This window comes from Polypterus senegalus, chromosome 10, assembly GCF_016835505.1.
Source record: "Polypterus senegalus isolate Bchr_013 chromosome 10, ASM1683550v1, whole genome shotgun sequence".
Lineage (NCBI taxonomy): Eukaryota > Metazoa > Chordata > Cladistia > Polypteriformes > Polypteridae > Polypterus > Polypterus senegalus.
Window position 1 is genome coordinate 86,627,257 of NC_053163.1, and position 22,897 is coordinate 86,650,153.

A 22,897-nucleotide genomic window follows, 5' to 3' on the forward strand; every position below is an offset into this window, starting at 1 on the left:
ATGAGTCTGCTATTAGAAAGAGGCGGCACAAACTGGGCCTACTTGGAGGTATGCCAGGAGGAAACATGCTGTTCAGAAAGAGTATCAGTGCAAGACTAAAATATGCCCATTAACACCTAGGTTAAGACTAGGGGGCCTAATTTATAAAACTTTGCATCAAGTCAAGCATGAAAATATGTGTAAGCCAAAAAAAAATAAAGACAAATACATGTGCCAAAACAAAACCAAAAACTAAAAGAATAAAATCTGTCATATGTACATATCTACTCAATTTGCTGTTTTTAAAATCACAGTAACATTGTAAGTATGTGTACGTGAAAGGGCTTTGAACATCACCTTTATAACATCCATATATGGACCATGCTAATCAACCTCACGCATATGCAATCACAATGATGTAGAACTTTATTGGGCGGTACAGCAGCCTCCCACCTGACACATTAAGACCCTGCCACCTGCATTCAAGATCATATGGCTGTGCTCAGCAACTGAGAGTGGAAGGTCATGTGCAGCAGTATAGTGCCTCTCCTTTCTGAGAAATGTTTAAGGCACCAGCTTCCAAGCGGGTAGCCACTATAACCTGGCACATGGTTGCTGTTACAATGAATAGTACTAATCCATAGGAAACGCTGAGGGTTCAGCCAGTTACCTTACCAACAACCAGCCACTACATATAGCAGCATCACGCCTGTCAAAGCTACTTTGCCTCAAAACTAGACAAAGGAACTAAGACATGATATTTACCAGTCATATCTTGGATGATTTGTGTATTAATGGAATGTAACTACTTAAAGTTAACAAAAACAGCTTCATTCTTGCTAGGTGCCCTTATTGCAATAAGAGGCCAGTAAACTGCTCAGATTACATTAAGAAAATTGAACACAGCTGTAAATTGCCTTTTTATGTTGGCAAAAACATGTTTTACGTGTGTGCACCCGCACCATATAAAAACTGGATTTAGTGCCTCACTGGTTGGTTAATGGCTTCTAGCACAGCAGCCATGATGGAGTGAAGCTTGACTGAGATGTCCCAGACCTGATGGCTAGCTCACTGAGAAGTGACAACAGGTAGCTGATACAAACTGACAAAAAAAAGAAAAAAAGTTCTTCAGTGCAAATACGTAGCATTGGTCCTCTTAAAAGGGAACTGAAATATAATCTGTTCATCATATTCATTAGCTTTGAGGTGTAATATGTTTGTCACACACATTATAATAACAGCTCAGTGATATGAATTATTATGTGTGCCAGCCATCATTTTAGCTGGTTTGGCTACATTCCCCTGCTTGATGAAGGACATTGTCATTTTCCAGTTTTTCCAAAATGTTATGTACCTCTGAGTCAGAATTGCCATAAATATACACGTTCCCCCTTCAAGATTTCTTTTATAAATCCCGATGTTTGCGTGGGAAGTTGCATAACACACATTTTGAGCCTCTTTTCGTGTGTGTGTGGAAGCTTTAGAAATAAGGCCACAAGACTTCTGGAACAATGTGCTCTGGACAGATGAACCAAAGACAGAGCTATTTGGACAAAGTACCAGAAGAAATGTGTGGTGAAAACCAAAGATGGTGTTTGACCAGAAGAACCTTATGCTGTTTGTAAAGCATGGTGATGGAAACATTAAGGTTTGAAACTGCTTTGCACCAAAGCACCACCTGGGCAGCTCACCATCAAAGAATCAAGTATGAATTCTTCATTGTACTAGAGAGTGCCTGAGATAATGCAAGACTATCTGTTAGAACATTGAAGCTCAACTGAAAGTGGACGTTGCAACATGACAAAGACCCTAAAGATACCAATAAATCCATCATGGTGATATAAGAAAAGAAAGAAATAAATGGAGGGTTCTGGATTGACCAAGTCAAAGTCCAGATCTGCAATTCATCAAGATGATACTGGGGGAATTTGAACAGCTGAAAGAATTCTGCATGGTGAAGTGGGAAAAAAGAACCTTTCCCAGTCGATATCAGAAACCGCAAGACAGTTATAAGAATAAGCTGACTTGAAGGGGCAATACCAGCTATTGGAGCCAAGGGTGTATTTGCTTTTTCCAAATGGAAATGGCACATCCATTCCATTTTCACTAATTAAATTACTGCACAGTTAAATCTTCACTTTTTTCAATTACATCAAATTTATCTAAAAATACTGACTGAATGAAAATCAAATCTCGATACAAACCTTGAAATATTTCATGATTATAAATTGCTAGAAATGCCATTATACAGTGGTATGGAAAACCCATGAACTCCCTTAAATTTTGAACATTATTGCTTTTTTTGCAAATATTTTCATGTATTATGTAAAAGGCATGTTGAGGCAGCAAATAATGTTAAACTTTCCAGCTCATTTCATTTTTCAAAGAATTATAGAATTCTCTTGTCCATTACGTGACAAAATAATTGCCAACCTGGACTCAATAACTGTTCACATCACCTTTACAAGCAATAACATTACTATCAAACGTTTATAGAGTTTTGCAACAATTGTGTCTCACACTTCTTTGAAAAATTGCTTATTGTATGTGACATTTGAGAGTTTTTCAGAATAAGAATTTCATTAGATCATTTAAAAACTCTGTTCTGTTATGTTTTTTCTTCAGGTATTCCAGTGCAGGTTTGCTTATGTATTTTGGATTAGTGTTTTTAATGCATGATCCACTTGTGCTTCAGATATTTCTCTCTATTATAAAAAATAATCTTGGAAGGAGACAAGACGTGATTTTCTCGGAGATACACTTATACATCCCATAAGACCACTCTCTGTGCCAAGAGATTTACCAAGACCAGGGCCGGAAATAAAGGACAAAGAGTAGATGACAAAGTAGAATGCCGTAAAGAATTTAAAAATGTTGGCGGGGTACACATGTAGAGCAGGTTAGAGATAATGGAAGTACGAAAATTCTAAAGTATCAAAAAATAGATAGGAAAGATCACATTAGCACAAACAGTTTGATATTATTACTCAGTGAAATAACAGAACAGCAAAAAAAGATCAAATATATTGTTCGGATTTAAACTTTAAGTCAGAGACTTCTAGATCGTCTAATTCATGTTTCCAGCGAGAATTAAAAGATTCCAAATGCGTTGGCGCAGTATGAAGTTCTGTGACACGGAGACTTTTAACATGAGATTCTTTCAAGTCACGCCCTACTTACAACTATTTTCAAACAAGACCACGGTCATCTAACCTCAGTCGTGTGAATGCTTTTGTCAGGCACAGTTCCTGTGCTCTCAGCTCTTAGTCATGTTAATGCTTTTGGTAGACACATTTCCTGCGCTCTCGGCTCTTACAAATTTTATCAAGACAACAATTTTATATGTTCTAGATGACATGTCAACGACTAAGCAAAGAACTAAGAGCATGGACAAACATTCGAAAAAGTTTTTTTTATTTATTACAGAGAAAGAAAAGATATTCACTCACAGGCAGTTATACATTGCATTGTCACGATATAAGTCCAAACACGGAATCAAAATTCAATGCGATCTTGATGAAAAGTTAATTCCAACTATTGTTTTTACTAAAGTTATAAAGTAATAGTGAAAATAATACATATGTAACAATTCCCATGAAAATAACAATCACTTTAAATTGTATATCCGGTTAACCAAACCCGGGGGTGGGCGAGGCGGAGACCCCTAGTCTATTTAAAGGATGGCTCTGCATCCTGAAGAATCCTCTAATACTAAGATTAATTCATGTTTCCTTACATTTTAACAAGTCATCTCCAAAATGTGACACTCCCTTTGCTGTGCTTTATTGTTGTTATGATGGTCTTCTTGTGGAATGCAGAGTCAAGTTTTCTTCTGAATCATCTGTCCACAGAATAATATAAAATAAAATCATCAGGATCTTCTAGGTATATTTTGACAAAAAAAAGTGGTGACATTTTTTTGTGGGCAGTATTTTCCTTTTTTTTTTACTTCTCACATCATGAAGAACTTTGATAGACTATCAGACAGGTGTGGAGGATCCAATTATCTATGTACCCCACAAGGTTTGTTCTCATGTGGACAAGGCTGGCAGCACTGTGAGGATTATGATTGTTTTAATTTCTCCAGTCCCTGCATTTGCAGGCTGGGTGGTGTAGATGCTTGAGAGGTGTTTACCAGTCTAGCAGTGACGGGCATTGTGTCATTTGACGAGTCTTGTATAAGGTTGGGAACATCTCACACTGGGACAATATAATGTCATCATTTCATCCCTTATCTCTTTGAGTAGTAAGGAGAAATTCAAGTATCTGGAGAAAATCCAGGCAGATGAGGGGAACACCTGCAAACGTTCCATATGCAGCCACTATGGTGCCACTATGCTTCCCTTTTGACCAAATCAATAATATGGAATATCACCGCCACCATTTTAATGCCCATTTTCCAGTTTACTCAGGTTTGTTGGTTGCCCCACTAATCTTTTTTGTTCACTCACTGTGGTCCTAAGCATCCTTTAGTGTGACAGCTATTCATTTCATATCTTTTAATGTCACTACCCGCCATGTCTTCTTTGGCCTCCATCTTGGCTTCATCCCTCCTACCTCCATGTGGGGATACCATTTCAGTCAACCATCCTCTGCCTTTCACTCTACATGCCCAAACCAAACATGGTCAATTTCTCTTAACTCAGTCTTTGCCATCTTCTAACTCTGTGACACTCAATACATTAACCAAGGCATTGTCTTCTCTGTTTCTTTCCAGCTTTGCTTCATGTTTCATCTTTTATGTTTCACTCCCTATGCCTCATACTGTGTCTCACATAGCTTTCGAGACTCTGTTCAATCAGACAGACTCCATCCACCTGGATGACAAAGCCACTATCCATGCATCAGCCCAACAGCTGAATCTAAAGGCTGCTCTAAAAGACCTCCACCACTGATTCTGATGTTTTCTTTGCTGCTCATCTCAGTAAGCTTATTTCATCTACCATTTTTAATAAACAGTGACTTGCTTTAACATTTCTATATTTTGCACATCATGAGTGATTCAAGTACTTATAGTATATTAAGTACATACAGGGCTTTTGGTGTGGGGAGAGTGCCACTTTCTTTCCCACAATGTTAGAAAGCTTAAGGGAGATGTCCCCATCCGAGGATCTCACGGTTGGCAATAACACATTATTGGCTGGTAAGTGTCATTACCAAGAGGTAAAGTAAGCAGAACCCAAAACAAGTATCTATATATACAGTATTTTAAATTTATATAAAGGAAAAAGGAAAATAAGAAAAAAATTGTAAAAGTATATAATTCCACTCTCACTCTAAATGTTAAATAACTAAAGGCAGTTATTATAGAAAAAAGTACAATGCATAAAGTAAAAACTTTTAGAAAAAGTAAAACACAATGCAGTCAACATATGGAAAAATAGAATGTTCCCATAAACTAGTTATAAACTCATACAACACAATTTGCAAACACAACAAAAACACGTGTTGTACATATGTCAGTAGACAAATGAAAATATATAGACAAAAGAAAATATTGTAAATACTGTACAAAGGCAAACAAAAAATAAAATATATATACAATGACAGTATAATCAAAAACAAAATAGAAACCAAAAATATAAAAAAAAACTGTGTAAACTAACTGAAAACTATCAGTCCTTGTTATTAATAGTTATACAAAACTAATATATACATTTAAATAACATGTAAATACATACAGTATACTGTAAGTACATTTTAGAAAAAATAAACATATCATCTCTATGGAAACAACTGCATTCTTGCAACTGTGATAAAGGTGTAGAAAAGAAAAAAACACTTCATAAGCCTAAACATAAGCAGTATCATTGAATTTAGAACGTATTGATGTGATTCAAGGTGTAGAGCTGACCAATGCATGTCGAGGAACAACCTCTTCTTCAGGGCACAGCAAACCGATAATAAACTTAAAAAAATTAAAAATATATAAAATAAATCACTGAAATAGTGAAAACTGCTATATGACCATTAACCACCACCAACCAATTTGAACTACCTATGATATAAGAACCAGGACTAATAATAGTAGATCCACCGATCATCCATCAATCAATTGACCAAAAATGAAGGCTGTATGAATGATAAAATTACCATAAATTAATTATCACAAATGTATGACCACATTAGAAAAAAATTACTTAGCAAAAGGCAAAGCTCAACTCACCAGTACTGTATGTCAATAAGTAAATACACAAGAAAATCAACTTGTAACTAGCTGTAAGAGAAACCAACAAGAATACAAAACAAGTACCTGTAAAATAGAACTAGTAAAACAGCATAAGTTACAAAGTAGAAATAATGAAAACTTGTGCACCTCACACACTCCACATAACACAGAAATCTGCATCTGTCTGACCAGAAATGAAAGCAAGAGGATGTATGCACTCAGGGGTATATCACAATAAAACACTCCCAGTCAAATGACTCATTGAAACCAATGGGGTGTAAGGTCTTCAATTTAAAAAAGCCAATGTACTTCCCTGCGTGTCAACAGATTGTCTAAATTACCCTGATGGCGTGGTGGTTTTACTATTTCGAGAACAGTAAAGTTAAGGTCTGACTGAGTGTTTATGATTTGTCGTATAGAAATGTCTAGATAAAGGATGCTTTAAAGATTTGGTCCTGATGTTGCTTTTATGTTCTGCAATACGATAATGGATCGAATGTGGGTTTTTACCTACAGTACATATAGCAAGGGACATGGACAGAACAACAAATAAATGACACATTTGAAACTGCAGTTAGATCTATGTGCGCGATTGATTTCTCCCTGTGGATTAGTAATAAGACTACCTTTAAAAGAATTGACACAACAACTACAATTTAAACAAGGATAATGTCCTAGAACAGGGGTCCTCAATCACGGTCCTGGAGAGCTGCAGTGGCTACAGGTTTTTGCTCCAACCCAGTTGCTTAATAAAAAGCACTTATTGTTAAAGTAACACTTCTGCTTCACTTTAGTGATTTTGAGCCCTTATTGCTTAATTTTGTCTTAAACAGCTATTTTAATTGCTCCTTATTATCAATAACATGCAAATGACAAGAGAGAGCAGCATTTCTCCATTTAGCTTATTTACATTTACACCTGTGTGTATTTATCTGCACTATTGGGTTTAATTAAATACTTGGAAGAAAAATGAAGAGAAAAAAGTGAAGGACTGAGAATTACTCGTCCATTTTAGCCCTCAAATCATTTGCATGATAGAAAGGGAAAGAAAATCTAGGATATGAGAATGACCTGACATAGCAGAGTTAATTTAATTTCATAGCTTGTTAGTGCTTTTATTGGCAAGAATTGCTTTCTAATTAAGCAACCAGGTCAGAACAAAAACCTGCAGCCACTGCGGCTCTCCAGGACTGGGATTGAGGACCCCTGTCCTAGAATAATGTACTTGGAAGTTGTGATAGAAGAACTCGTACTTGCTGCACGGTGATAATTCACAAGATAACTGCAAAAATTTGACCATGGAAGAAGGAAAAAAATGGTGGCTCAGACAAACTAGGATGTAATCTTAATATATGCCAAAGTTTCAAAATACGTCTAATCTGATTAGCCTAGTATGCATATGTAAGATTACACACTATCCTATTAGTAGCTGAAGATTTCTTCTCTGATGTAAGTAATAACTCTCTATTAGTGTGATAAGCATGTTTAAATGCCCTCTTGACATATGATTTAGAATATGCTTTGTGTAAAAAATGATCTTTCATATCCCTAGCATAATTAATAAAATCATCCTGTTCTGAGCAAATATGACAAATATGGAAAAATTTAGATATGGGTAAATTATTGATGAAGTATCTAGGGTTAAAACTAGAAGCATGTAGTAAAGTATTATGATCAGTAGGTGTTCGGCATAAAGAAAATTTAAATGATTTACAAATTCTGCACAAGTGTCATTAGCCAAGATGTATCAGCCTCCACATGTCTAGGTTATCCTCTGGGATCAAAGTGTGCTAGCTTTTATGTCAGTGTCATATCATTATACACCATGAAGGTGTGTCAGTCACTATATGCCTAGGCTGTTCTCAGACACCAAGGTAGCCTTTAGGTCAAGGTTATATTCAAGAACATCCATGTGTTCTTCATGCTAATGGTAGCAAGTCGCTGTGTGGAGTGTTGAGGAGTGACAGGCTGAGCGTGCATCACTTTTAATCAGTGCTTAATTTGATCTGGCCTGTGTATGTGTGTATCTTTCCATGTGTGTGTTATGGTTAGAGTTCAGAAGCAGGATAACCCCTAATGAACTTGGTGAGTTCCACTCATTCCACGATAATGCAACACCCTGTAAAGTTCATTTGGGAAATTCATACCCAGGTCAAGATCAATTACCTACACTTTTCACTTGCTGAAATTGAGACTGAAGTCAGAAACCCACCATGAACAAATAAGTTAAAACACCAACAGTTTAGTTAAGTTCCTCAAAAGAGCCAACCAAGAGTCTAGAACATCAACCCTCAGCTATTGCAGGTGATGCATTTCCAACCACAATTTAAAATGGCATTATTGTAAAATGTTAAAGGACTCATGCACAAACATTCAGAAATATAATATTCTGTGCTTTTGTATTCTTTTTTATTTAATCCCAGTTGTTTGAGTACGGAGCAAAAATATCAATTTTGATTTCACATCATCTATACTGTTGGAAGGCACTTGATGCTGGGATGTGTGAGTGCTTTTCTTAGCCTTTGTAATTGTGTATATGTTTTAATTCTTGAGTACTTTGTAGAACATATTGTTCTGGTAATATACGCTCATTGTCCACTTTATTAGGTACACAGTGCTAGTACTGGGTTGGACCTCATTTTGGCTTCAGAACTGCCGTAATTCTTTGTGGCTTCAACAAGGTGCTGGAAACATTCCTCAGAAAATTTGGTGCATATTGACATAATAGCATCACGCAGTTGCTGCACAGCCATGATGTGAATCTCCTGTTCCACCACATCCAAAGGTGCTAAATTGGATTGAGATATGGTGACTGTGGAGACCATTTGAGTACAGTGAACTCATTGTCATGTTCATGAAATCAGTTTGAGATGATTTGAGCTTTGTGACATGGTGCGTTATCCTGCTGGAAGTATAGCTCTCAGAAGATGGGTACATTGTGGTCATAAGGGATGGACAAGGCCAGCAACAATACAGTACTCATGTAGGCTGTGGCATTTAAATGATGCTCAGTTGGTACTAAGGGGCCCAAAGTGTTCCAAGAAAATATACCCTACAGCATTACACCACCACCAACAGCCTGAACTGTTGATACAAGGCTGGATGGATCCAGGCTTTCATGTTGTCAAAACGCCAAATTCTGACCCTGCCATCCAACTGTCACAGCAGAAATCGAGACTCATCAGACCAGGCAATGTTTTTCCAATCTGCTATTGTCCAATTTTTGTGAGCCAGTGCGAAATATAGCCTCAGTTGCCTGTTCTTAGGTGACGGGAGTGGCACCAGGTGTGGTCTCCTGCTGCTGTAGCCCATCTACTTGAAGGTTCGACGTGTTTTGTGTTCAGAGATGCTAAACTTCAGTTATAATGAATGGTTATTTAAGTTACTGTTGTCTTTCTATCAGTTTAGAATTTTTCCTCTGACCAAGGCATTTTCATTTGAGAACTGCTGCTCACTGGATATTTTCTCCTTTTCAGACCATTCTCTGTAAACCCTAGAGATGGTTGTGCATCAGCAGTTTCTGAAATACTCGGACCAGCCCATCTGGCACCAACAACCATGCCACATTCACAGTCCCTTTCTTCCCCATTCTGATGCTCAGTTTGACCTTCAGCAGGTCATCATGATTACGTGTACATACCTAAATTCATTGAGTTGCTGCCATCTGATTGGCTAATTAGATACTTACATTTCAGCTGTACCTTATAAAGTGGCCCATGATTGTATAAACATAAATTTATTGAAAAATTAATGTAATTAAGAAAGCAAAATCACACAAACCTAATTTTATGTAATTTTTGTAAAACATGCAGCTCGAATACAGCATTTTGACATATACTGGTTCTCAGTTAGTCAGTCATTGTCCAACCCGCTATATCCTAACACAGGGTCACCTGGAGCCAATCCCAGCCAGCACATGGCGCAAGACAGGAACAAATTCCGGGCAGGGCACATGCACACACACCATGGACAATTTAGGATCGCCAATGCACCTCACCTGCATGTATTTGGACTGTGGGAGGAACCTGGACCAGCTGAAGGAAACCCATGCAGACACAGGGAGAACATACAAACTCCACGCAGGGAGGACCTGGGAAGCGAACCCAGGTCTACTTACTGCGAGGCAGCAGCGCTACCACTGCGCCACCCCTGCACTGGTTGCCAAAATTCCAAATTGAATCATAATTATAGAATACATTTTAGAAAAAAATAAACATGTCATCTCTATGGAAACAACTTAGTTATCTATTAGCATTCTTGCAACTGTGATAAAGGTGTAGAAAAGAAAAAAAATCATAATTTGCAGTGAAAACTAATAATAAAAAGTCACCCAAGCTAGAGGGTTGTTATAATAAGTCAGTTTGGAACTTTGCTTTGTCCTTAAACATCCAAGTGACACATCTCCCAGGTTAGCATACTCTGCCCCTTGCTCGCTTTGCTCACCAACCCCTGGGTGGGTGCTACGTGCTAGCCAATTCGCGGCTCTACCACTCACGTATGGGGAAGTGAATGTACAATTTAAAATGATTGTTATTTTCATGGGAATTGCTACATATGCATAGTAGACCTAACTATTTTACATTACAGTGAGTAATTAACCAAAGTAAAAAATAGTAAAACTTTATAAATTGAAAGAAAATTATGTTTCTTGTTGCATTAGAGGTATTCATTGTGTTATACGTTTTTGTTCCATTTGGCTTTGAAATTAACATTAACATTAAGCAAATACTTTTTAAACTTACACTTTTACTGTAAAACTTCAGTAAAAACAATATTTGGAATGAACTGTTTGTCAATATCACATTGAATTTTGATTCCATGTTTGGAGTTACATCGTGACAACGCAATGTATAACTGCCCGTGAGTGAATATCTTTTCTTTCTCTCTAATAAATAAACCGACTTTTTCAAATGTCTGTCCCTTTGATTCGTTAATTGTCATAGCAAAAGCTATTCTATCGGGAAACTGTAAATGTTTTAATACGAATGGCATATCAAGATCTCCTTTGGTGTCTAATGTTATCCGCGGAATATGTACTACATTACCTTTCTTGTCACCTGTTAAAATTTTACATGTCAGAATTGTTCGACCACTTTTAAATACAACTAATTTTGTCCAATTGCATAGCCCATCACTCAAACATAAATTATGCAATAACATTACGATACATCCTTCTTTCAACAGTAATTCGGCCAGTGGAAGACGGTGTTAACATTTGTAGATATTCTACGGGATATTGTAAGTTGATGTTTTCATCTTCCACAACATCACCACCAACATTTTTCAGCATAGTCTATTAATATGCATTTAACCAATTTGCCGTGTAACCGATCGATAATTTTCACGTTAATTCATTAGCTCATTCGTGTACTCATTTCTTCTGTTGATAATCCTTTGTGATGATAGTCCTTAGTAAGATCTGGATATAATAAGTCTTCTTTTGTTGGGAACTTAAAGTGAGGAAAACATAAACATTTATAACAGCTGAGAGTGCAGGATCTGTGTCTGACAAAAGCATTCACACGAATGAGAGGTGAGAGGACCGTGGGTATGGGCCATTAACCGTAAATGGTTGAGAGGAGGGAGGGACCTGAAAAAATCTTTTGGCAATAGTCTCGTCTTGCGGGACTTGAAAAAAAATCTCTTGGCAATAGTCTCATCTCATCTCAAGATTTTCTTTTATAATAGAGAGGTATAAAGATGCACAAATGACAGCAATGTAATTATTTACATATTTTGACAACATGGGCAACAGTCAGTTAACTAAGTTGCTTAGGGTAAAACAGTGAGCCAATAGTTGGAATAAACTGGCAGCCATAAGGTGTGGCAGACGACTGGGGCCCTTGCCTGGCCAGGACACCTCTTCTGTATATGGTCCACGGGAAGGGGCATGGACTGACCAGTACCTTCCCCAGGACGCTAGAGGGCACCATCCCTGGGTGGCAGTGGTGCCTCGGATTCCCACAGGGCTCCATGGGAGATGGAGTTCTCTACGACTCTGTTGGTATCTGGGTGTGCCACCAGGGGGCGCTGCAATGGTTCCTGAGCCCATGTGGGCGGTTCTTCCGCCACACCTGGAAGTGCGGCCGGAAATGGGTCATCAATCACCTGGAGCACTTCTAGGTGGGCTATAAAACGAGCCAGCAGCCACCACTCCGAGAGCCAGAGTCAGGAGGAGGGAGACTAAGCTTGCCGGAGAGGAGTGGAGGAGATAAAGAAGAGAAGTATTGTGCTTGTTAGGACTGTGTTGTGCCTGTGGGAACAGGGAAGGCATTGCCCACAGGCAGAAGAAAAGAAAAAGTAAAACATTTATTTGTTTTAGAAGTGTGCCTCCTGTGTCCATCGGTGTTCGGGTCAGGCCTTGATATAGCGCCTTTGTCATAAAGGTTAAAATGTAAATATCTATTAGACCACAATATGTAATCTACAATTAAAGGAAAATATTTACTCTTGAGCGCAGCCATATTTTTGACTTTGTGTGCACAAGGCAGCAGGTGTATATTCTATACATTGTTCTACATCAACATTTTAGTCTCTCTTGATAATAACAATTCCATCTTCTCCACTGTTTGTCATTTCAATTTTTATGTATGTAACTTGTGGAATTTATTTTGTTTTGCACTGAAAATAGAACATTAGATTCTGAAAAAAATCACTGTAAACATCAGCGACTGCTGTTGTGGGCGGATAAAAGACCAGGATATGGCAAATAATCACAAATGCAAAATGGCAATTTAATGATGAAGGGATGTATTTTCATAGCACACTTCAGGTCTCCATGAGTGGCATACACACACAAACAACTACAAGTGCTACATTTCTAAACATTGTTACTAATGATTTTATATCAGATGGTAATAAAGAATCCATCTCTAAATGGGCTTTTTCACAGATTTTGCTCCTTGTAACTTGGTAGTAAAGTTTCAAAATGGTTACTGAAACATGACTGTAAATTCTGTCCAATGTAGTGAATTCCCCAGCTCCCTGATTTTATTTCAGCCATGTACCCATTATAGCAAAAGATCCAACAAGTACTGTATGTGACATATATCCAGTGTACTATTGCTGGACATCTGACATAGCCTGACAGACCCAGCTCTTCTGAGGCAAAATAAAGAACCAACTCACTAGTGTAATAAAATCCTGATTTTGAGCTTGTGAAAAAAAAAGAAAATCACCTATAAAGAAATTTGTATATTTCATAAAATAACGTTAACATATACACTTTTGCCATTTTAAATATGCTAGGACTTTTTAACACACACTGCGTGTTCACACCTGCCTATAGCAGTAGAGTGTTGTATTTCCCTCGTGAGAGGTACTGCAGCAGTTGTTATTTCCTCATAGGTACAGCGGAGCGCTATCTTTGGCACAGATAAGATGCTCATTTTGGTTTTCATTGGTTGTAGTCTTCAGCATTTATCCAGGGTATGTTTTCAGTTGACAGAATTTTGTTTTCCGGTATGAATATATTTAAGAAATGAAACAGCAATTTCTAAAGAAAAATTGAAGATGAGAAATTACACACTACAATACATACTGTGGTAAACCTCCTCCAGACATGTCAGAAGCAATGATACTTGTGTCTGCCTTCAGAGTCTTCACTGCTAGAAGAGGCCACATTAAATCTCTACTTCCATCTCAGTCCAGCACCCCTGGAGCTAATCTTTTAACAGTGTTGCTGATTTTATTCAGTCCCCCTGCTCCACACAATACAGTTTTCAAAACTCTTTCAGTTATTGAAAAAGTACACTTTATAATGTTGTGTTGTTTTAAGACTTTCAATTTGATGTGCAACTTTTGCAAAAACTTCACAGTAAGCCACTGACAAACATACCTGCACAGCATACAAATGTTAATCAATCTCTAATACCATTTTATCTCAATAGTGGATATGTTCTAAAGTGTGAAAACTAATGATAAAATAAAATGAATGTAATGTGAACGGTCTAATATTTCTTTCATTTTCTAAAACCTATTTATTATTTTACAGTATCATAGAAAGCTTAACTAAACCAAGCAGAGTTAGGTGTGGGGTTGGACAAGCTTTGTAAGCCTGTGTGATGTAGTGGCTCAGTCACTGGACTCTAAACTAGAAAGTGACAGGTTCAGTCCCACCATTGACTCGCTGTGTTACCCTGAGAAAATCATTTAACCTGTTTGTAATCCAACTGTAAAAAATAAGTGTAAACTGCTGTACCTGTAATGTGGTTTGAGATGGTGTTTGCTATGGAAAGATACTAAATAAAATAAAGGTTGTTTGTTAGATGGTGTAAGTTGAAATGGTTCTTAACTTAATGTTTGATTTTTTAACACTAAAGAAAAAAAAAACTACGCTTAGATACAAAATTTGAATTCATAACAATGATTACATTCAATTATTAATCAATTCAGTCTATAAATACTTATCAAGCACAGACATTTTTCCAAAAACTTTCTCCATGAAAACATGAGACTAAATTTTTTCCTTGGCCATGGGTCAGTAATGTATCAAAAAGGTATCATTTATGGGTGGAGTATTCCTTTAAGAGAAAGTGCTTTCAAGATGGACACTAGGAAGGACTTGTTTAAACAAAGTGTTGTAGGACTTTGGACAATAACTCGTATGTCTGAATAAAACATTGCCATGACTTTGCTCTTAGTTTAATGGGATGAGTGGTCATTTTTTTATTTGCAAAATATGTTACATTCAATTTTATGATAATTTTTCTATCACTCTATTTCAGATTGAATTTTAAAATATTACCATCCAGCCATCACTGTAAAGGGGTAAGCTCAGAGATATGCAGGTGGGTGAGCTTAAGCTGTACTGGAAAATGGACTGTTGGTCGTATAGACTGTAGTTTGTGAGACTCAAGGACTCTGTTACTGATACAGATGTGATCAACACAAGGAACAGTCCTGTCTCCTTTTCTCTTTACCCTGTACACCTAAGACTATAAATATAACACCAGGTCATGTCACCAACAGAAATTCTCAGATGATACTTCACTTATGGGGTTCATTGATAATGGGAGTGAGACAGAGTACAGGTCAGGTGGAGAACTTTGTTTCTTGGTTCAAAGAGAATTATTTACATCTTAACTTCAGCAAAGATAAGGAACTGGTTATTGACTTTTGTAGCACCAAAGACCCTCTATGCTCGGTCACTGTTGAGGGACTGGATGTAGAAGTGGTGCATTGCGAAGCAGAAGAACTATACAGGTAGTCCCCAGGTTACGGACATCCAACCTACGACTTACAAATGGGCCGCAGCTGCGACGCATGCGCCTCAGTAACTGCCGCTCCGTCATCTTCGGGCCTGGGGATGCTGCAAGTGGTGGCTGGACGGAGGCTGGAGGGGGGCGATTTCGCTGCCCTCACAGTGTAGTGTCCCTTGGGCGGCTCCCGGCGGCAAGTGGTTTCACTGCCCGCCCACCACACACAACTGCCCCCTTTGTTCTTGGTGGGCGGCTGGTAATGCTGCAAGCGGTGACCCGGTTGTGGCTGAACGGAAGCCATTGAGGGTGAACGGGTTGGCAGGGGGGTAGCATTGTAGTGTGCATCGGATGGCTGCCTATTGAATGGGGGCGATTCACTACCCGCCTTTGGTTGCACCGTGTTTGTTCTCGGTGGGCGGATGCTGCAGGCAGCATACTGTAGTGGAGGTGACTGTGAGGTGGTCTGGTGATGAACCGCCCGTTGATGACCCCATTCATTCTCAATAGCAAGCCTGCTTGTACTGTTAAGTACATAGCAGGAAGATGTCTCTTGTCAGTACATCAGACATATTGATGACTGGTGCCTTCCTGCTGTGATAGCGTGTACAGTGCTGTGCAGAAAAGCTCGTCTTAATCTTTTGTCTTCACCCTTCAACAATGTCTCTGGAACACAAATCTGATGCAAGTGCTGGTGATACAGTAAAGATGAGAAAAACCATCACCATCTCTATATATAATCTTCATTTGGGTCTTGATCTTTGTTTGTCCGCGAATGAATTAGAAGAAGAAGCACTAGATGGCAGTAGAGACAGCTAAAACATAGGCATTGCATTAAGAATCTCCTCCAGGCTTATACTACTGAAGACTGTAGTACTCCAGTCAAAACGCAGACATTCAAACTAAACAAATTGTTCTGCTTTAAATTAACTAAAGAGATCTTCATTTAGATCTTGATCTTTGTCTGCGAATTCCATGCATGCGTAGACCACCTTCCAGTTTAGTACGTTGTTGTTACTCACGGATGTCAACAATGTGCCGGAATAACGAAAGGGGTGGTGGACAGTGTTACGCTGATTAGCTACTGAGGCCTGGTTAGAGAATGAGTTTGCCGAAGATAAAACGTACGTGCCTACAGAAAGACAGTGGGTAAAATGAATGACAACGTAACAGCACGTTCCGGAAATTATTATTGTTACGTTGTAGCCGGCGAGTGCTGCGCATCTCACAGTTGTACCGTGGCTTGCTCACATGTCAGTGAAGTGATCCCTATTTATGCTTTAAAGGGCCTATATACCTATGTGTCCCCCTTTAATAACCATTGCTCCGTGTATATTGCCTTACTCTTTGGACTGCCACAAAGCAACCTGCGAGATTGGAGAAAGGTTGAGAAGACATCGTGAGAGGAAACGACAGCGTCCTGAAAACGAGATGAACTGTGAACGTACAGAAGCAGAAATGCTACTACACCACCACATAATTACGATTCGGGTAGTGATTCCGAGTGGGCCGTTCCTATCGAATCAATATCCAAGGGTTTTCTTTTTTAATTTTGTTTCCCCTATAAAAAATCATAATGCTCTGCGACGAAGGGCCCAGTTCACGACTGGCAGCTGCGTTTAAACAGGTAGCCCTTCACAGACAACTTTAACACGCACAATGTAGTTGGGTGCACATGGCTAGTTGAAAATAAAGTAGAAATAATAAAAAGGTCAGAGAGAGGTGAAACTCCATCATTCATTGGCAGAGCACTTGGTTACAATCGATCAACAATAGCATTTATTAAATTTATGTACCTGTTCCGACTTACATACAAATTCAACTTAAGTACAAACCTACAGTCCCTCTCTCGTATGTAAACCGGGGACTGCCTGTATAAGAAAGAGCAGAGCAGGCTCTTTTTCCTCAGGAAACAGTACTCCTTTAATGTGGAAAGTAACATCCTTCTCATCTTCTGCAACTCTGTTATGGCCAGTGTGATGTTCTATGCTATGGTGTACTGGGCTAATAACATAATTTCATGAAAGGCCCACCGAATCAACAAGCTAATTAAAAGGGCAGGCTCAGTTATGGACCCTCTGGAGGTAGTAATCAAGAAGAGAAAGAAAACAAAACAGACACACTAACATTGAGTACTTTCAGCCAACAAATTATTCAACAGAAATGTGTCAAGAAACGCTACTGGGGCTCCTTTATACCAACAGCAATATGCCTGCATAGTGCCTCACTGGGACTGGGTGTGACGATGTGGGTTCAGGCTCCACACTCCCTTTGATATTGGAAGCACATGAACCCAACACCGTCGAGAATGTTGCCGAGTGAGCTAGTCAATGGAGGCAAATAAACAATTGAGCAAGGGTGGTATACAAAAGTGCAATAGTGCTTTTATTAAAAGCAGTCAACAAAACAAAACAGTGTTCAAATAAATAGTGCAGTACTCCAATAAATAAATAAATAATCCATAAAATGAAAAAAACGTGGAGGTTAAAACAATAGAAAAAACAATCCTTTAAAACGAGAGGTTAAAATCTTCTCATGGAAGCAGTTCTTTAAAACAACAAATCCGGTGTAGCGTTTCTGTTAGCGTCTCACCTGCTTATCCCGTTTGGGCTTAGCAGCAGGCAAGACGCTCTCTGCAGCTGCCCTCTTCTAGACACACACACGAGACTGGAGACCTCCCGATCCCTGGCTCGGTATGGCACTCATCCCAGTCCCGGAGAACTTGGTTTCCACCAACGGCCAGGTCGCTCACGTTGGGGATTCCCACCACCAAGTCTCCCGACTTCGCTGCCTTTCAATGGCCTCTCTGCGGCCAGTCGCCTTCCCTGGTCACTCCCGCTACCTGATCGCTCAGCGGGAGCGACATCAACACAAACACCTGGGTGTCGGCCTAACACCCAGCTTCCACGCAGCTGTCCACGCTCATTCGCCGCCGTCCGCTTCGCTCTTGCGCTCTCTCTCTCTCTCTTTCTTTCTTTCTTTCTTTCTTTCACCGACCTGCTTCCTCTCCTTTCCTTTTCTCTCCGATCGTTTCTTTCTCCCCAACCGACTTGCGCTTCTTTTAAAACGTGAGGGGCCATCACAGCTGCAGCATTAGCCACGGAGCAATCACGAATGTGGGCAGTTCCTCACCTGTGCACACGGTGAGAAACGCCACATCGACGACTGCCCGCTGCTGCGCTAACAACGCCCCTCACGAAGCCGCCTCGGTACGGTGATTATTTATTTAAAATCAATGGCCTTTTCTCCACGAGCTGTGGACCCATAACACCACACTGGGACAGCCAAGTTTACTTTCTCTTTCAGTTCCATTTTGTTTAATTATTCTGATTTGTGCTCAGGCTGTTGTATGTGTGTGTTTGTGTGTGTAAATATATTTATACATTTATTTAATGAGCTTCTGTAAAAAGCCAAATTTAACACTGGGGACAAATATCTATATAATGTTAATCTCTAAATAGCTGAAATTTTTTTTTTATCCTGGTACATGAATTATTATTGTCTGAATTATTTATGTCATATTATTTTTGTTTTAATTTTTAGGTGAAAACCCACAGAGTCATAAAATAACTATACACAGAATTCAAACCCTGGACACTGAATCAGTGAAGCAGCAGCACTTCCTACTGTACTGTGTAGCCGTGTGAGGTAAACATTTAAACTGCTTCCTAAATAATAGTTTAACTTAGACCTGCCGCTATATTAATTAAAACAATTCTGGAAAATATTGCTGGGGTAAAGCAGTGGTGCTGTGGTTAGTCCTGTTGTCACGGGTTCAGTCCCCAGCCTGGTCACTGTGTGGTGTTTGCACTTTCTCCATGCAGTATATACAGATGTTCATTATGTACTCCAGCTCCCCTCAAATCCCACTGATTGTCAGATTAGGTTTGTTCACAACTGTAACTCTATGGGTGTGCGTGACTCTCTCTTAGAAAAAGTGGGATCACTAAATGGATGACTGGATGGGGGACTCATGCTATGAGCAGCTAAAAACATACACCTTAATTAAAGTAATCAAGCTGTACTATTATAACATCTTAGTTTTGTTATCCCCAAATACTGTTTCACAAATTAACAATAAAAACTAATTGATCTCTTTAATAGTTACAGGTAATAAACTTACATAAAGCAGTAGCTTGTTGTCATCAGCATTTTGAAGAAACGCAAGCCCCTCTGTGATATTCCTGGATTTCACTAAAACATACACTGAAAATGAAAAAAATAAATAAAACAGGTGAACATACCTACCATTTAAAAAATCTTAGTTTAATGAACTGAAATTTGTGAAAGACTTTGTAGACTGCCATTTTACACTTCTGCAGTGGAACTTGTAAAAAACTATAAACATAGACTGTAAAAGGCCTCAAAAGGCAAAAGGAATTAAAAGTACAATAAAAATATGATAAAAAAAACATTTTATGAAACCATTTATCTAGTACAGGTCACAGTGAGAGGATAATCTCAATATATAAAAATAGAAATATAATGCCTTTAAGGTATGTTGTAACTATACAAAAAATAGCACATATTTATTTGAATATAATCTGGCAAACGCAAAGCTGTCTATTAGATACAGAACAGATTATTTTGATTTGTGAACACTGAGTCAATATGAGGCATGTACAAATGTAAGGTCTGTAGAGACCTGGTAAAGGCTGAAAATGAATTAAGAGTACATACAGTATACTCTATACAGAAATATGTGGATTGGCTGGCCTCCTTGCTGGGTAAGGGAACATTATCCACCCCAGCCAAGAGAATAATGGATGGACAATATGAATGGATGGGTATCCTGGCTGGGACGGTTATTGTTCCCTTTCCTGGTAGGGATTCCAGGATAATGGAATGAGGGGGAGAGGCTGCCTCATGGGGCCATGGGTTCCTCAACTACACTAAAGGGCACCTTCACTATGGCATGCCTCCTGTTTGGAAATCTACAGGGTTGCATGGAAGTTGTAGTTCTGGAAGGCAGCCCTACTGGGATCCATAGGTGCTGCTAGGTGGTGCTGCTGGGAGGACTGCTGGGAGGAGACTCCCCTGTCAGCTGGGAGTTCCACTTGACCCTAAAGTGCTTCCTGGGTTTGGCACTGACATGCCAGGAATGCTCTTGGTTATAGCTTTAAAGGGAGTCACCCAGGTGAGTCACAGTTGGGAGTGGAGAAAGACAGAAGCTCACCTAGGCTGGAGGTAGTGGAGGAAAAGGAAGGAATGAATGAATAAAGGTAACTAAACTAGGCTACTTTGTGGAAAAAGTATTGTGTGGCATAAAATACTCATTTTGAACCCTGGTCTTGTGTCTGGTGCAGTTGTGCCTAGTGTTTGGGGTCTGAGATACCCCTAGAGGCCACAACTCCCAGTTTTTGTTTTGTTGGTTTGCAATACATATTTTAAGAATTTGGAAATAATATTTTGTACACATTTTTTAAGACAGGACTTAATTTAAAAAGTGGAATAGGGATTTGTTTTTGTTTTTAGTGTCCTTGTTGCAATATATCTATAGGGTAAAATATTAAGTATCTTTTGTTTTGTTTTAAAGTGGTTATGGTCCTTCACTTTCTAATTTTCTTGTCAAATATATTTGGAAAGAGTTCCACTGGAATATACCATGGCATACATTTAAAAACAACATTTTTCTAAATAATTAAGTCTTTTGTCTTATTGACCTGAATTTTAAAACAAAATACACTTATTACCACTGTAAGTATTTAACTTTTCATGAAGCAAATTCTGTACTTCTTCTTTAGTTTTTAATTTCTCTTCAGGTGTTCTTTCAGGACAGGTTTCTTGTGGCAAACCATTAGGCCAGAGTGCATCTCTAAGAGAGTCAATGTATGACTCAATTATTTTCTCATCAACATTAACATAACTCCATATATTTGTGAATTTTTCAGGAATGATTTTAAGGCTGTAAAGAAAAAATGCACACATGTATGAGGCACATACTACCAAATCAGTTAATAATCATACAAATAATTATTGTAGGAAATAAATATAGCACTATAGAATTCATGCCTGTTAAAAAATAGCACTTACCCAGTTTTCAAGCATATTATATATTACTATAAAATATGGTATGAATGTTGGGTTAAATTCAAGGGAATAGGCCTATGTTAATCTGTTTATCTAGAGAAGAGCAGTACTAGAAAATCACAGAATGAAAAAAGTTAAACATTCTTTTCCAGATAATATCATATGTAATATTAAAGCCAAACTGACTGAACATTTTAGTAGTGAATTTTGCTCAATGTTGCCTGTCAGCACTAATGACATTTATTTTAAAATTAACTTATTGAATTCAGAGTTATTGAATTCAGTGTTTCACTACAAATTGTACAGTACAGAGAATAAAGTATATAGCGCTACATCTTCCTCCTTACCCTTCTAGAGAGCAAAGGAAGCTAATTAATCCACCTAAATAAAAGGATAATTTTATGTATATTTTTGTGTCTTTCCAGTTGGTATGTCTCTGTCACTCCAACAGATGGCACATCACAAATATTTGTAGCAATAAATTGCTTTGCATTTGTCATTCCAACTGATGGAGTATCAGAAACATTTGTAATAATGCATTTTATTACTACAAATGTTTGTGATACAGCATTTTTGGAATGACAAATGCAAAATATTTTTTACTACATGAACTAAACAATACATTTCAATAGATGATATACTGGAAACATTAATGCTAAAGTCTATGTTGTTTACTTAGATTTCAACCTATCCTAAATGGGTAGCACAGCTAATTTAAAATAATACTACTGAAAAGCAGTTCAGCACATTGTTCAGTTAACTGAGAACAACAGTAATGAATGCCAGACAAATGCTAAAAACTTGTGAATTATTTGTCACGCATGTGCACCTTGAGACCACCTTACCAACTCTGTTAGCGAAAGCAATACCACTTCAGGATGTGAGGGGTGCTGCCACTAATAATGTCTTATATTACATCCACTACAGTTGAGGCTAAAAAAGACTATCAATGATGCCCAGCCTCACCTGCCACACCCTGAGTTTGCCATGCCCCTTTCTCCCTAGACACCATAAATGTAGGCATCAGCAGAAAGATGGTGTTCATTTGGACCCAAACACTTCATGAGATGGAGTCTCAAACACCCGACAGAGAGAAGCAAGAAACAATGACTAAGAAAGCCTGTATTGGTTGTGCCTGACGCATTGTTTTTGGTTTTATTTCAAGGATATTTTAAAAGGGATGATCCTATTTGTGCCCTTATGATTGCTTTCTGTCATGGTTTGTTCATAGGTCACATATTCCCTACCAGGTGAATTAAATTTGTTCTACTTTTTACTTTTAAAAATAACAGGAAATCCTTTTCCGATTGTGTTAATGATATGCAGGTTCATTTTTTCAGTAGGGCTATTGACAGGATGTCATATGCACTTATTCAAACTAACTTGAACTCTGCAATTTTACCAATTCATCCAATACATTCTGTACATATGGAAGTGATGAGTATGGATCACTAATATAAAGTACCATGCCATCTACACTTGGAGATACATTTTGTTTGAGTTTTTCCCTTTCAGTACGCTT

At 38.4% G+C, this 22,897-nt stretch overlaps 1 protein-coding gene and 1 long non-coding RNA gene across 6 annotated transcripts in view; one reads left to right on the forward strand and one right to left on the reverse strand.

The window, feature by feature from the left end:
• LOC120537284 overlaps nt 1–22,897 on the forward strand; it is a 90,758-nt gene that overhangs the window by 2,598 nt on the left and 65,263 nt on the right. For all 3 annotated transcript variants that reach the window (XR_005635288.1, XR_005635287.1, XR_005635289.1), the window contains exon 2: nt 18,889–18,993. This is a non-coding gene — a long non-coding RNA (uncharacterized LOC120537284). The remainder of the gene's footprint in view (nt 1–18,888; nt 18,994–22,897) is intronic.
• si:rp71-46j2.7 overlaps nt 12,862–22,897 on the reverse strand; it is a 55,647-nt gene continuing 45,611 nt past the window's right edge. The window contains exons 15-17 of one of the 3 annotated variants that reach the window (XM_039766104.1): nt 21,030–21,250; nt 19,469–19,551; nt 12,862–13,643 (exon numbers count right to left, since the gene is read on the reverse strand). In XM_039766104.1, coding sequence (XP_039622038.1) covers nt 13,545–13,643; nt 19,469–19,551; nt 21,030–21,250 — 403 coding nt within the window. In that variant the 3' untranslated portion in view covers nt 12,862–13,544. The remainder of the gene's footprint in view (nt 13,644–19,468; nt 19,552–21,029; nt 21,251–22,897) is intronic. The other 2 variants (XM_039766105.1, XM_039766106.1) reach the window with 2 other exon arrangements.